The following is a 15,168-nucleotide window of genomic DNA, read 5'->3' on the forward strand; positions in this document are numbered from 1 at the left end:
TATTGCAATATTCAATATATCGCAATATCGGCGATATCGCAATACTATCGTATCGTGACTCAAGTATCGTTTTAGCATCGTATCGTGGGCATCTGGTGATTCCCACCCCTAAAGTTCACCCAAAAATGAAAATTCAGTCATTATCTACTCACCCCCGTGCCAAAAAAATTTTGTGCACAAAACACTTGAGGAGTTTTCCAGGGAAACAGAGTTACAGCATTCTCCTAAACAACTGAAGTGAATGGTGACCAACTTTCAAACGTAAACAAAAACAAAACCAACAGAAAAAACAACATCATAAAATTCCTCCATACTGCTCGTCTGGCTTAATCCAAGTCTCGACAAGCCCTGAGATGCCAAGTTGACTTGTGTATAATATTTTTTAAATTGTTTGAATAACAAACGAACAACATACAATACATTACAATGTGCAGCGTACCCCACAACCCTCCCCTGTATTTGCTAAATTGTTTTCTCCCCACAGAGGTGGAACTGGGTTACTGTGGGGGCCACGCCCTCCCCCAGAGCCACTCACCGCAGAGTGAGAGTCAGTGCTATGTGTATGCCAAGTTGACTTGAAACTTTAAGGACATAAGTTACACCTTGTTTTTATTAGCTGAAATCTTATTTATGTTATCTTATTAGTGTCACTGGCTCCCCCTGGCCAGTGACACTTAGGAATAGACTAGGTGACAACCAAGTATAGTTTGGTGACAAGCTGGAGAGACAGTTGACGGTCGGAGAGACGGCATCCGGTATGGGATGGGTTTAGCACCAAAGCCTGGTTCTCTCATGAGGGAGAAATCCACAAACGCTACGGATCAGCCTCCTGAAAATCTGCGTAAACATCGGCGCGGGCTGTGGTCCTTCAGGCTAGAGCGAGGTGCTCATCGCAGGTGTATGACGTGCAGCGCACAGGCCTCCTTGAGGCATCCTCCCTGCCCATGGTACGGCATGGTAGGATTGCCTTCTTCCACGGGAGGTTCTGGTGAGACGAAGGAGGTGCCCGGCCTGGACTCACCCCACAGGGCCTTAGACCTCCATGCACCGATGGTCTCTCAATACTGCGGCGTAGCACTAAACTCTATTGCAGCGGATTGGGCATGCTACCCTTCCGCGGGCAACGTTGCAGACAGAGTAGTAAGGCTGATCCATGAGCGGCTGCTTCTGGGACGCGGGTCGGGGTCGTAATCGGCCTCGGCTGGGTCTACTGGGCGAGGGTGTATGATGTTGAGAGACCCGAAACACCCCACGACCCCAGTTAACATCACTGATGACGCGTCCCAGCGCATGCTGTAGTATGTAGCGTAACCGTGTCCTGCAACGGACACCTGGACGCCTGTTTCGTCACGTCCGGGTCAGAGGTCTCTCGACGTGGTTTCCGGTACTTTAGCAGGCATTTCAGATGCTGGATCCCCGCTTTGTGAAAGTGGAACTAATTTATACATCTATATGTGTCAATATGTGGAATTTCATATGAATATGTGCATGGTAACATGTCAAATTACTTTAGGAAAGTGACTTTGATGACAGAAAGCCATAAGACGTGCTTGGGCGACGAGAGTTACTGATCGTTAAAGTTGCTAGCTTGCTAGCTAGCTAACGCTAGTTTTGTCTAAAACACAACAAGGCCAGCATGTGGCAATAATGCAGCAAAATGGGACTCAGCGACCACTACAAGCCACTCTTTGTTGACTATTACTGGCTTGCTAACCACTGGCTTGCTAGTCTCGCTAGCCAGCCTCTCTTCCTTTCCGTCAGAGAGAGAGGCTGGCTAGCGAGACTGCTGGCTTGCTAACCAGCAGAGCCGCAGAGTGAGCTGTCCGTAACAGGACAAGAGCAGCTTTCAGTTAAGACGCCAGCGGTAGCGTCCGTTCCCCGACTCTGGTAAATCAAAGACACAACTAAAATAAATTATTTCAACGGTATGTTGCTAGAAAGAAGTTCGACTTAACGTTTTCGCCGTTAAACTACACGGAAACATGACATGATCATTGTAGCAGTGTTTGAAGCACAATTTTAACAGGAGTTTTGTAAAAATATTGTCCGTTGCAGGACACGCTTCCGTTATATATTTGAAATTAGCTGAAATAAAATACCCCCCCCCCCCAAATCGGCTACAGTGAACATTTCAGCTAAAAACAGGATGTAAATGACGTCTTTTCAAGTCAACGTGTTATCTCAGGGATTTTGAAGATTACGCCAGACGAGCAGTATGGAGCAATTTTATTTGATTCATTTATCTTTTGCTGTTGTTTTTTATGTTGTTACCTTTGGTTGTTTTTTCAGATTTTTCCCACATTTTCTCCCCAATTATACTCGGCCAATTTATCCCCATGGCTGCCCCCGGTCGCTGCTCCACCCTCTGCCGGTCTGGGGAGAGCCGAGGCTAGCACACTTCCTCCTCTTTATACCACCTGACAGGGGGAGGAGCTTCACCTGCAGGACGTAGCACGTGGTGGGAGGATCACGCTATTCCCACCAGTTCCCTTCTACCCCGACCAGGCGCCCCGACTGACCAGAGGAGGCACTAGAGCAGCGACCAGGACACGTACCCCCAATCTGGCTTCCCACCCTCAGGCACAGCCAATCGTGCCCGTATAGACACCCAACCAAGCTGATCCACTTCAGGTGGCTTTTTAACTTAGCCTGTAAATTTCATGTACATTCAATGTAAACTCTTATTTTAACTCCGACTGTAAATTCATGTAAATCCACTGCCTATTTAACGTCTATTTAACTCAGTCTGTAAATCTCATGTAAATCCAACGTAAATTCATATTTATCATCCACAGAACACTTCACCACTCATGTACATATTGTATATATTGACTCGATTTGATTGCACTTGCAACTTTGTGATTGTCTTTAGTTATCTTCCTACTTCTTATCTCTGTATATTTATGTAACCGCTACGCTGCATACAGACACTAAGACAAATTCCTCGTATGTAACTTGCATACTGTGGCAATAAAAGTGATTCTGATTCTGATTCACATGTTTAGCTAGGAAAATGCTGCAATGGTGTTTTGCTGTGAAACTCCAGGAGTGTTTTGTGGAATAGAAAACTTCACCCGTCCTTCAATTGGAATGGAGGCGAGTAGATAATAACTGAATCTTCCATTTTTTGGGTGAACTTATCCTTGTATAGTGCATAATAGCACCTAGTAGCATAATGCTAGCTGATGTTAATAGTTTTCCTGGGCGTTATCTGTGCTGTACCTGAGTGCAAGCGGAGCAGTCCCTGTACTCCTCACACAAGGTGCAGTGCTGCGGAGCCAACAGCAGATGGCGCTGTCCCCCTCCCTGCTCCTCGGGACAGGGCTCCAGGTCGGGGCTGGCGCGCAGCAGGCAGCGGGACAGAGGCGGGCACCAGCCACAGGACTGGTCCGACAGACAGGCCAGGCACGACATGTACCCCGAGCAGGAACCTGAACGGTACGGCTCCAAGAACAGGAAGGAGATCTCCTACATACAATAAGCAAGAGCCAATTGAGGGAAAAAGAGAGGAAAGGACATTCTGCTGTTGAGTAGGGATGTAACAATACATCGATTTGTGAAAAATGAATCGCAATAGGTTGAGGCCACGTCTCGTCATAGACGCTGGTTTAGCTGGCTCAGCCTGGCTGGGGGCGTGGTCAGGGTGGGGTAAATTCCCCCGTTCTATCCATTCAGCAAAGTTAGAATTTAGCTGATAGCCCAGCCCAGGCAGACACGATCAGGGATTTAACCACCGCAGTAAACGCACATCTGAGCAGACGTCTTGTGTTCTGCTCTAGAACCCCCAAACCTGTAGTTTAGAGCCGCAGCACCGTCTTTTGGTGAGTCAGCCCATGAGGTATATGGGCGGTTTTACCCCACTCGCGCGCCAGCCGTTTTTTGTGGGCGTTCCCAGACATGTGGACTGTCTCTATGCTTTTTATGCCCCAGTTTTTCTTTTACAAAGAAAAGGAAATATGCATTCATTGCAAAGTTTGTGTTTTGCAGTTACTATATCCTACCTCAGAAATACAAATTTATTCTTTAATTTGATAAAGACTAGAACGACCGCAACGCGGACTTATGCCTCCGCATTAGTTCATTCTGGAGTCCAAATCGCCATTTGAGGCAAATTGGAAGAGATTCCGTCAAGGCGCTCCTGTGATGTTGCGTTACAGAGCTTGGAAATTGGGTGTGTGAGAGGTCACAGTGAGCTTGAACTTTGACCACCAAAATGTAATCAGTTCATCCTTGAGTCCAAGTCGATGTTTGAGACAAGTTTGATTAAATTCCGTCAAGGCATTCCTGAGATATCGCGTTAACAAGCTTGAAAATGGCGTTCGAGAGCTCACCTTGACCTTTGACCTTTGACCACCAAAATGTAATCAGATCATCCTTGGGCCTAAGTGAATGTTTAAGGCGAATCTGATGAAATTTTGTCAAGTTGTTCCTCAGATATGGCATTAACAAGCTTGAAAATGGCGTTCGAGAGGTCACAGTGACCTTGACCTTTGACCTTGGACCACCAAAATCTAATCAGATCATCCTTGGGCCTAAGTGAATGTTTAAGGCGAATCTGATGAAATTTTGTCAAGTTGTTCCTCAGATATCGCGTTAACAAGCTTGAAAATGGCGTTCGAGAGGTCACAGTGACCTTGACCTTTGACCTTGGACCACCAAAATCTAATCAGATCATCCTTGGGCCTAAGTGAATGTTTAAGGCGAATCTGATGAAATTTTGTCAAGTTGTTCCTCAGATATCGCGTTAACAAGCTTGAAAATGGCGTTCGAGAGGTCAGTGACCTTGACCTTTGACCTTGGACCACCAAAATCTAATCAGATCATCCTTGGGCCTAAGTGAATGTTTAAGGCGAATCTGATGAAATTTTGTCAAGTTGTTCCTCAGATATCGCGTTAACAAGCTTGAAAATGGCGTTCGAGAGGTCACAGTGACCTTGACCTTTGACCTTGGACCACCAAAATCTAATCAGATCATCCTTGGGCCTAAGTGAATGTTTAAGGCGAATCTGATGAAATTCCATCAAGGCGTTCCTCAGATATCGCGTTAACAAGCTTGAAAATGGCGTTCGAGAGGTCACAGTGACCTTGACCTTTGACCTTGGACCACCAAAATCTAATCAGATCATCCTTGGGCCTAAGTGAATGTTTAAGGCGAATCTGATGAAATTCCATCAAGGCGTTCCTCAGATATCGCGTTAACAAGCTTGAAAATGGCGTTCGAGAGGTCACAGTGACCTTGAACTTTGACCTTGGACCACCAAAATCTAATCAGATCATCCTTGGGCCTAAGTGAATGTTTAAGGCGAATCTGATGAAATTCCATCAAGGCGTTCCTCAGATATGGCGTTAACAAACATCCGTACGGACGGACGGACGGCCGGCCGTACGTACGTACGTACGTACGTACGTACGTACGTACGTACGTACGTACGGACGGACAACCCGGATCCATAATGCCTTCGGCCTGGCTTCGCCGGCGGAGGCATAAAAAAGATAAGGAGTATAATAACATAGTAATTTGTGGTTTTTGTCTAAGAAATAATTTCAAGGAATCTTTTTCAGTAAGAATTTGTCTGCAATCTCATTTTTTGTTAAAATCATGAGAAAATCATATCGTGAACTCAGTATCGTGAATCTTATCGAATCGTGAGTTGAGTGTATCGATTCGTTATATTCCCAGCTGTAAGTGAAGTTCATTGTGGGGAAAAAAATGATGCAAAGAATACACTTTTTATGTGTTTTATTTATAAAGGTTTTTATTTCATATTTGACTAGTCTCGCTGGCCAGTCTCTTCTCCCTTCCGTCCGAGGAGTCTGGCGCCGCAGGTCTCCATAACTGGGATAAACCCTCCCCTGCTCTACTCTGCTCTCCCATAGAGAGCCGCAGGGATGACGTATTTTTGTAGGCTGAATGCGGAAGTCCCGAACTTCCTGGTTCAACACTGTTTCTGTCTATGGGATTTTTGAATGGGTTTTTGGCGCGATGCTTCAAATAAGGTCTCTGGGCAACGCAAGTTTAATCAAACGCGAACCAAGGTTCAGCGGGATAATCTTCACACATGAGGACCACTTTCATGAGTTTTGTAGCGTAAATGCGAGCCCTAGAGGTAAAAAGCTCGTGCTAAGCTAATCCAGAACTACACACTGTCGCATAGGCTTCCACGTCACGTCAGCACACAACCTGGACTGTTGTTGATGTGTGCACTGATTACCCCGGGCTGAACGGGGCTGAACCAGGTGAGGGAAAGAGAATTTCCGTGTTCGTCCTTTGAGTGGTGACGTTATTGACGTATATATCCCCATCGACTCAACAGTGTAGTCCCATTTAGCCGTTTGCTAGCTAGCCGCCGTTTTAACGGCACATAAAAGCTTCAAAACTCATAAAAGTGGTCTTCATGTGTGAAGATGATGTTACTAAACACTGGTTCGCGTTTGATTAAGCCAGCGTTGCCCAGAGAGCTTATTAGAAGCATCGCGCCAAAAACCCATTCAAAACTCCCATAGGCGAAAACAGTGAAGAACCAGGACTGTTAGCATCGATGATTTCCGGACTCGTTACTGCGGCTCTCTATTGGCGCGACTGTTTCAGTGGCAGCCGGATGTCCGCTCCCGGCTTATTACAAACTCTGTCATTGGCTCCGACCATGTCAATCAGAGCGGCTTCCGCTCCCTCCTCCCTGTGTGTTGCTGTAAACAGTGCCCTGCTGCCTCAGTGAAAATAACAACGCTAACTAGCTAGCAAGCTAACGGCAGAAACCTACACGCTAGCTCGTTGCTGCTACACGCTGAAAACGGCAAGTTTGGATTGTTGGAAACTATTTTCCAAGGGCACTGCCGCTAAGCGCCACCCATTGCAATCCCACTATGGAGACCTGCGGCGCCAGACTCCTCGGACGGAAGGGAGAGGAGGCTGGCCAGCGAGACTGATATTTAACTTAGAGGCACAAATGCTGCTGAATGATATGCATTCACGTCTCCACTGACAGTGCATTTGCCCATGACAGGAGATAAACATTTTCTCAGTATAATGTAGGTGTAACTGTGCCAGTACTAGAGTTCTCAACAGGCCTGAAAATTCAAACCCAACCTGACCCTAGTAAGTTAAAGTCCCTGGAAACCAGAAATATTGTTTTATTATTTAGCATTTTGAGTTCATCACATGACAGGAACCTATGTTAATAAGCCACCAGCCAAATTTGAACGATGATGAACGTCGCAAAGTACATAAATTTAGGTTTGACAGTCATGGCAAAAGTCATGACAATCAATTAGATTTTAGAGTGTATTTTCTCCCACGGACTGTGTGGGCGTGTCCCGTCTGCAGCAGGTCTCCTCTCTCTCTCTCTCTCTCGGAGAAGACTGCTCGGAGGAGACCTCTCTCTCCGTTAACCGAGAGAGAGAGAGAGAAGGAAAGAGAGATGGAGTGTGTGTGTGTGTGTGTGTGTGTTCGCGCGTTGCCCCTCAGGCTTGCGCTGAAACTGAGAACTCTAGCCTGTACTCACGCTCCCTCCAGGCAGAGCAGTTCTGTTCCAGATCAGGGCCATCTCACTGGTCTGTCCGGAGCCCGAGTTGTTCAGGTAGCCCTCAGCCTGAACCAGGTAATGGTTGCCCCTGGTCAGGTTGGGGAACAGCCTCGTCCCGTCGGTGCGCGCCAACAACTTCAGCTCCTTCTCCTGCTGTGCCGCCCAGCGACCCACCACCTCCTATCATCCCACAGGGGAAAGATGGCAAGAGAATGAGACAAGAGGGAAGAAAGAAATACCAGTGCAAAGTGGAGCTCAGTAAAATAGCAATGCACAACTGCTGCTAACTTACTAACTAATAAATAAATAAATAGAAATCTATCCAATAAACAGAAGATATATCAAAAGGGACAACCAACATGGATGTTGGCTTGCTGGCAAGTATACACCACTAAAGGTATGATATTACCTAACCCCCCCGCTTCCCCCAGTTCCAGTTAGATTAGATTAGATTAGATTCTTTAAAGGGGGACTAACCCCCCAGATATGTATCAGAACAGTGATTTGAAAATACCTATGGAAAAAAACAAGAAATGACATATGCTCTTGTCTACACTAAACTCTTTGGCTGTCCTCAGCTCAAGAATTTTTTTTGGAAATCAACGCCATTACAATTTGCCCACCGCCTCGAAAATAATTTATTTGAGAGCTGCAATAACTTTATAAATATCAACAACTAGCCAACGCTGGTGGCCTGTATGAAAACAGGGTTGCTTAAAATGGTTGAAAGTTATATCAATTTGGTAATTCAGTGGCGAACTAGAAATTTAATTATTTTTTCCATGTATGTGTATGTAGCGTGTATCTATCGCTAAAAGAGCATAATTGACGCGAGGCTCGTTACCGCAGCACACCCACAATAGGACAAACCTCTCGCTCTGGGGTAACACAATGCGAGATTTCTCCACGTCATTCCCTCGTCTAACTAGCGATAAACCGCGCCATGAAATCCTTTTTTAATTTGCGTTTTGGGGCTTTTTCGTGATTCTTGTTACAGCACCTCTGATTTTTACTCTCAAGGCGCAGGCAGCGCAAGGCAGAGCTGCAGAGCTCTTCTTCTCCTCAGTCAGCCCATTCAGTCTGTCCAAACTCAATACCGATATAATCTCAGTAGGAGATTCAGGGAAATATATTATAGTAGCCGATGGGTTTAGAGCAGCGTTGTCACGTTGTCACGTCGTAGTATAGCGTTATATTTTACATGTGCGCTAAACTGCGATGAGATTTGTTTGCGGAAATGTCAGACTGTTCCCATGCAAAAGCCCCCGCCTCTGATGTTGCCCGCCTCGGCCATGACTGAGAGGCTCAGTCAGAGCACTGCTGCGTGCTGCTGCTGCTGCGCGCGCCCCCGGAGCTTGGGGCTCCGTGCATGTGCAGAGCAGACTGTGACTCTCCCACTTGACTGGCCGGGAGAAAGTGCTTATGATTGATGATATGATGGCCATGTCGTTCATTTTATGATTATAGTGGCGTTTATTGATAGTATTGTGTTACATAGGAGTTGGTAGGAAAATAACAGGCGATTGTAATCAATTTACAGGTGATTAACAGGTCAAGTGACATCATGGGAATAGGCTTGTAGTTGTGAGGAGCCGAAAGGGTACAGGGGGAGTAACTATCTTGAAATCCCATAGTCTTTGGGGACAACCTGACGTCAGGTTGTACCAAATCTCCCATTCATTTGAGGGCAAAAAAAAAGCAGTGTTCCACCCTTAGAGGGCGCTTATGCCAGGTATGCTGCTGAAAAATGATACAAATGGTAAAATGGCAACAGTTTGGTCACAAATGTGGAAATTTTGACCAGCATTCTTCACACATCACCCCCAAAGTCATTGGTTAAAAGCTGAAAAAAAGTGTTTTGGTGGTTAGTTACACTTTTAACTCATTGAGTGCCAATGACGACTATAGTCGTCAATTCAAATACTAACGTAGAGTGCCAATGACGACTAAAGTCGTCAATTGCGTTTTTTGACGGTGGGACGTGGATCAAAGCCAGATCCATCTCCTGTGAAAGTATGGTGGATGTTGAATGTGTAAAAGCTATTTTACAGACCCATTAGGTGGCGACAGTGCTCTCCAGATTAGAGAAAGGCGAGGAAAAAAGAGAGAAGAAGTCATGGGGAAACGGAAATCGCATCGGTATGCATCGATATGCATGAAGCATAACGTTAGCTGTGCCTGCAGCAGCCAATCTGCTGCCACAATTGAGCCCCTCCGTGTCCGCTGCGATAGCCCCATCCACATGATTAGTTGTGGAGTTGTTATTATTCTCAACTGGAAGCGATGGGAGCGGGCGACAAATACACGCGGAACGCTGTAAAAAAGCTGGATGTAGCGCACTTTTCAGTGCAGAGCAAACTCAGCAGAGAGCCACCAGAGACACACCCACGGAGGAGGGGTTTGCAGTTGAGGGGGGGGGGGGGGGGGGGGGGGGTGCACGCAGGGCAGCATACAACACCGAACCAGACAGATCCAGACAGCAGGCTCGATGGACAGATTGGCAAGCTAGAATATCTGATGCCCACCAGCAGTAAATCAAGACCAGCAAGAAGCTGCAACCAGCAGCGCACGCAGGGGCCAGCGCTGCTGGTTGCAGCTAAAAAATATTATTTTGCCAAACAAAATTCCTTTGTTTTCACTGTTTTATTGAAGGAAATTATTTTTGAGGTGTCACATCAGAAAATATTAGCTTCAGAGTCAGTCATGTGCTTGAAATGCTTCATTTCACAAAAGGCTAATTATCTCAGCTTCTAATTTGAAACGTCTCTTTTTGGTGAAATCAACCTATCTTCTCCGGCTCATAACTAAAGAACGGAAAATTATATCCATAAACTTTTTTTTGCTGATGATAGAAGAGAGTCTCATCGTTCTTTGGGCGTGTTCACTGTTTACATAGTAATATCACACAATATTCTGTGGGCCTCGAGAAATCACTGAAAACGCTCTGAAACTCTGGCACTGGGAGCATCCGTTTTCCAAAAGCGGCTGGCACTCAATGAGTTAATGACCACACAGCCAGGCTGGTGGAATTTGTTTTCAGTACAGTTCATGCGTAAGCTATGGTCCAACATTGAACATCATAATACGTAAAACACAATAACAGTACACAATTTACGTTAAAACAGCTTTTGTCTGATACACAATTTACAGTGTTAGCATGCACTCCTCTCCTCTCTCACCAGTTGGCTGGAATTGGGCCCTGGTGCCATGCGGGCCTCAAAGTGCAGCCGCTGGATGCGAGCCCACATGGAGACGGTCTCACTGGGAGGGGGCACGGGCGGAGGGGCCCCCCACAGCGGGTGGATGAAGCCCCTGAACTGCAGCGCTACGTCCATCTCTGTGGTGGGGCTGAGGATGATGGTGGTGCTGCGGAGGATGGACACCTGGGCGAGGGCGTGAGGAGGATGGTGGATGGAAGTGGAAACACGTCAACAGAAGCACTATCCTCTATAGACTTTTGCTCTACAAGTTTGACAAACTAGTTGAAAAGGAAGCCTCTCTATGAGCGCAAAACAAGAAGAGGAACAGAAAACAATTAGGGAATTAGGGATGCACCGATTGCGATTTTGTTGGCCGGTTCCGATTTCCGATTTTTGAATAGTCTGACTTGCCGATAGCGATTTTTGCCGATTCTGATTTTCTTTCTAAGGCGGCGTTCACACCCAAAGCGTGTTGAGCACTTCCATTGTGCACAAAACACAGCGCATGGAGCGTTTTTTTTGCGCTACGTTTGTTTTCCCCTGTAGTCGCGTGCAGTACAGATCAGAACACAACGACCACACGGACGGTAGCCAGCTAGTTTTGTCTGTTTGATGTTGTTCACTGTCAACATGAAAGCCAGATTATTGCCAATTCTGGCAGTAGAGGTTGAAAATCCCTCGGGAGGAGAAAAGGTAGGAGGAGTGAAAAAGACGAGCAGGGCGCTTTTCCTCAATGTTCAACTTTTTTCAGCTTTAAAACGCTCCACAGCGCTCCTCCAAAAACAACAGACGCCACCAGCGCTGAAACACCAGGTGCGTTCATTAAAAGAGGAGCACGTCTAGCGCGTCATTACATAGAGAATGAATTGCAGAAAGACGCTGGCAGCTCCAAAAACGCTTTTGGTGTGAATGGCAACAATAATTGACAGCTTACACAAACATTTTGTAACTTTGTTTGAAAATTAACATTCATATAACAATTCTTATCGTTTGCATGAAGCGGGATCATCTCGCTCAAACACATCTCAAAATAAAAGTGTTCCAGGTTACTGGACAGAGCTTTTTTGTGCAAATACAATGAATAAAAAATTAAATAAAATCCAGTAGTAGCCTATATCCCACAGCTATCATGCATTTACTTTTCCAAAAGAAAACAGGTGCAACAGAACGTCAAAATGTACAAGGATGAGGAGTTTATAGCCTGGCTCCAGACCACTCCTCTTGAGTAGAGGGGAAATGAGTTTATGAGTTAACGATCTTCAGTCTGAATATCAGGCGGAGTTTACACATAGTCTGTAATTTCGTATGCGTTTTCTTTAATCTGCCATCCGAAAAAAAGATTGTCACGCACAGAAAACCTTGCACACTGAGAGACTCGGCCGCACCTCTGTCTCCATGGCTTATTTTCGACTTGCATGTGTGATAAACTGCGACCTTTGCCTACTTCACTGACAGTGAAAACATTCTACACCGAGGAGGGTATGCTGGCGCGTGTGCGGTGTGGTGGCTTCCTGTCTCGCTGCTTTGGTTGTGCGCGCACGTCACGTGAAAAAAGGGGGGGGGGGGGCGACCGGCACACAGAATCGGATATGTAGACTGACGGCGCAGGTCACCGGTCACGGCCGATCAGCTGAAAATCGGCCATTTCCGGTCACGTGCCGATCGATCGGTGCATCTCTAAATAGAATCAATGATAATATTGGGAGTTTGAGACCTGCAGTGGAGTCTTAGGCCATGTTCACACTACAGGCAAATCCGATTTGCTGATGAAGTCATTAATCATCATTATCTTGATTGGTTTCCCAAATCTGATTTGGGAGTGTGTCCGCACTGCCACAAATCTGATTCTCAAGTCGGATCTGTGTGTCCAGACCTAAACAGCCTATCTGCATGGGTTGCTATGGTAACGACGTGGGCGTCAGTAAATACGTACGTTGGTGACGCGGTTTTCCTGCGCAGAAGCATTTGATGACGAGTCGCGAGTGACGTTCAAATCAGATTTGGTGGATCTGCGCGTCCGCACTGAAGTCACATCAGTCGAAAGCAGATCGGAAACTACCTCCATATGTGGTTTGGGACAAGTGACACAAATCAGACTTGGAGCGTTCCAGACTCATAAAACCAATCTGGATAAAGTCATTAATAGGTCACTAAAGTTCACAAATCAGATTTGGCCTCCTAGTCTGAACATGGCCTAAGTGCCAAAGCAGGGTAGGAGGAAGGAAGGAGGGGTAAGTATATGCAGAGGGGGGGGTAGTAGTAGTAGTAGTAGTAGTAGTAGTAGTAGTAGTAACAGCTTGAGATTTGGACTCCGTACCTTGTCAGGCTGGGAGTGGTTGCGGGGGTGCTGGAAGGTGAGCAGGTGCAGTCCCGGGACATAGTTCTCGGTGCGACAGTCGTGGAGGGAGGTTAGGAAACGGGTACGCTCCCCCCACCATCCGTACGCCCCTGAGATCTGGTCCACACGGCACGCACTTCGCTCTGCGACACCGAGAGGGAGAGGTCAGAGGTCAGTAACACAAAGAACACACCTGACCTCTTATAAGCAGTGTTGGGGGGTAACTCATTACAAAAGTAACATATTACATGTAATATATTACTTTTAGCAGTCACTCAGTAATATAACTTATTACTTATAGGATTTCAGTAATATTATACCAGTTACTTTGTCAAGTAACTCAAGTTACAAATTGAGTTACATGTTATTAAATCAAAGCACATATTTAAAAAAGATACAATCATCCCCCTAATCAAACTGTGTGTTTTTATGCAAATAACCACTATAGATGACAATAACAAAGGAAAAGGATAACATTTAGAATTTTGGATTGTTTACACTGACTTCAAGGCGGTTGAAATTATTTTTCGGGATGGTTCCGGGGCAGCGATGTCATTCTGCTGCTGCTGTTGTTTTGGTAAAAGTAATGCAAAAGTAGTGTAATAAGCAGTGTTTGGAATAACGCCGTTTAAAAGAACGGCGTTAGGTAACGCCGTTATTTTTTCAGTAACGGGGTAATCTAACTAATTACTGTTTCCGTCGTTACAACGCCGTTATCGTTACTGAACGCTAAATGCGGTGCGTTACTATGAAATGATTGAGTAAACTACCCGTAGCCTACACTAGTGTTGTCAAGTGAGGAGACCGGGTGGGTTATAACGAGATAAACGATTATGATTGGCTAAGGCAGAGTCATGTGTTTCATGGTAGCCAATCGGAGCCAGTGTTACACACGAGCCAGGAGTCAGGACACGGGCGACACACACACACACACACACACACACAGACACACCAAACAGATTCGAGGAAGCAGCAGAAATGGCGAGTCCGGAGTAGAGAGCTGCGCGGGGCTGACATTTCGGCCCAGCCCTCCCCGGCCCGTGACATGCAGACCCGTGCCCGATCCAGCCCGTTGCGAGGCCCGAAGCCAATATTACGATATAATGACACATCTCTCTCCCTCTCTGTTCCGCGTGCTGCGTCGCCGCGCGGCCGTCCTGCGCAGCCTCTCTCTGTCTGTCTCTCTGACTCTCTCTCTCTCTCTCTGTGTTCGGGAGCTGTCCGCTCGCTGTACATGGACGGACAGGGTCTGTGTGTGGCTATGGGAGTGTCTGTGCACTCCTCCTCTTTGTCTGACTGTGCTCCGCTGTGTAAAATCAAGCGAGTACGCTAATATAATACAACATTATTTAATTGAATTATTGAAACGGCCCGACCCCGGACCTATTAATTCAAAATAAATAAAAAACAAGCCCGGCCTCGGCCCGTTTTGGTCGGCCTGAGGGGCCCGTGAGAGTACCCTCAGGTTTGCAGCAATCCATGAAAATTTGGCATTTTCAAGGTGGAGATAACGCAAATAGTTACTTTCCCTGGTAACTAGTTACTTTTATTATAGAGTAATTCAGTTACTAACTCAGTTACTTTTTGGAACAAGTAGTGAGTAACTATAACTAATTACTTTTTTAAAGTAACGTTCCCAACACTGGTAATAAGTAATGAGTTACTCTACACAGAAAGTAATGTTGTAAAGTAACTTATTACTTTCAAATGAAAGTAACTAGTAATATATGTAGTAGATTACATTTTGAAAGTAACTTGCCCAACACTGCTTATAAGCTCATGATACAGCGGGTTTTCCTACAATGCACTACTGTACTGGAAGCAGTGCAATCTATGCATCTTTGTTTTGGGGCGCGTTCAAGAGGAGCGAAACAAGATGACCGGACTGCTCCCCGAGAACGATATGCAAATCGGAGAGGTCGCTCAAATCGTGGCGTGAGCAGCCTTGTCCGATTTCCGCCGAGTGCAGTCAAGTCATCGAGGCCATTTACACCTGGCGCTAACATGCGTTTTCTGTGATCAGATTGCAATCAGATTGTGTTTTATCACTTGAAATGCCAGGTGTAAACACCCCCAAAAAACGCATTGAAGAAGGATTGCAATCTCA

At 46.0% G+C, this 15,168-nt stretch overlaps 1 protein-coding gene across 1 annotated transcript in view; it reads right to left on the reverse strand.

Moving 5' to 3' along the window:
* The window catches only part of megf8 (multiple EGF-like-domains 8), a gene marked incomplete at its 5' end in the record, with an annotated part of 67,172 nt that overhangs the window by 39,438 nt on the left and 12,566 nt on the right, over nucleotides 1-15,168 (reverse strand). Inside the window, 4 exons of the mRNA XM_083661223.1 lie at nucleotides 3,223-3,468; nucleotides 7,503-7,703; nucleotides 10,703-10,906; nucleotides 13,041-13,204. Coding sequence (XP_083517349.1) covers nucleotides 3,223-3,468; nucleotides 7,503-7,703; nucleotides 10,703-10,906; nucleotides 13,041-13,204 — 815 coding nt within the window. The remainder of the gene's footprint in view (nucleotides 1-3,222; nucleotides 3,469-7,502; nucleotides 7,704-10,702; nucleotides 10,907-13,040; nucleotides 13,205-15,168) is intronic.

This window comes from Poromitra crassiceps (assembly GCF_964638095.1).
Source record: "Poromitra crassiceps genome assembly, chromosome: 26".
Taxonomy (NCBI): domain Eukaryota; kingdom Metazoa; phylum Chordata; class Actinopteri; order Beryciformes; family Melamphaidae; genus Poromitra; species Poromitra crassiceps.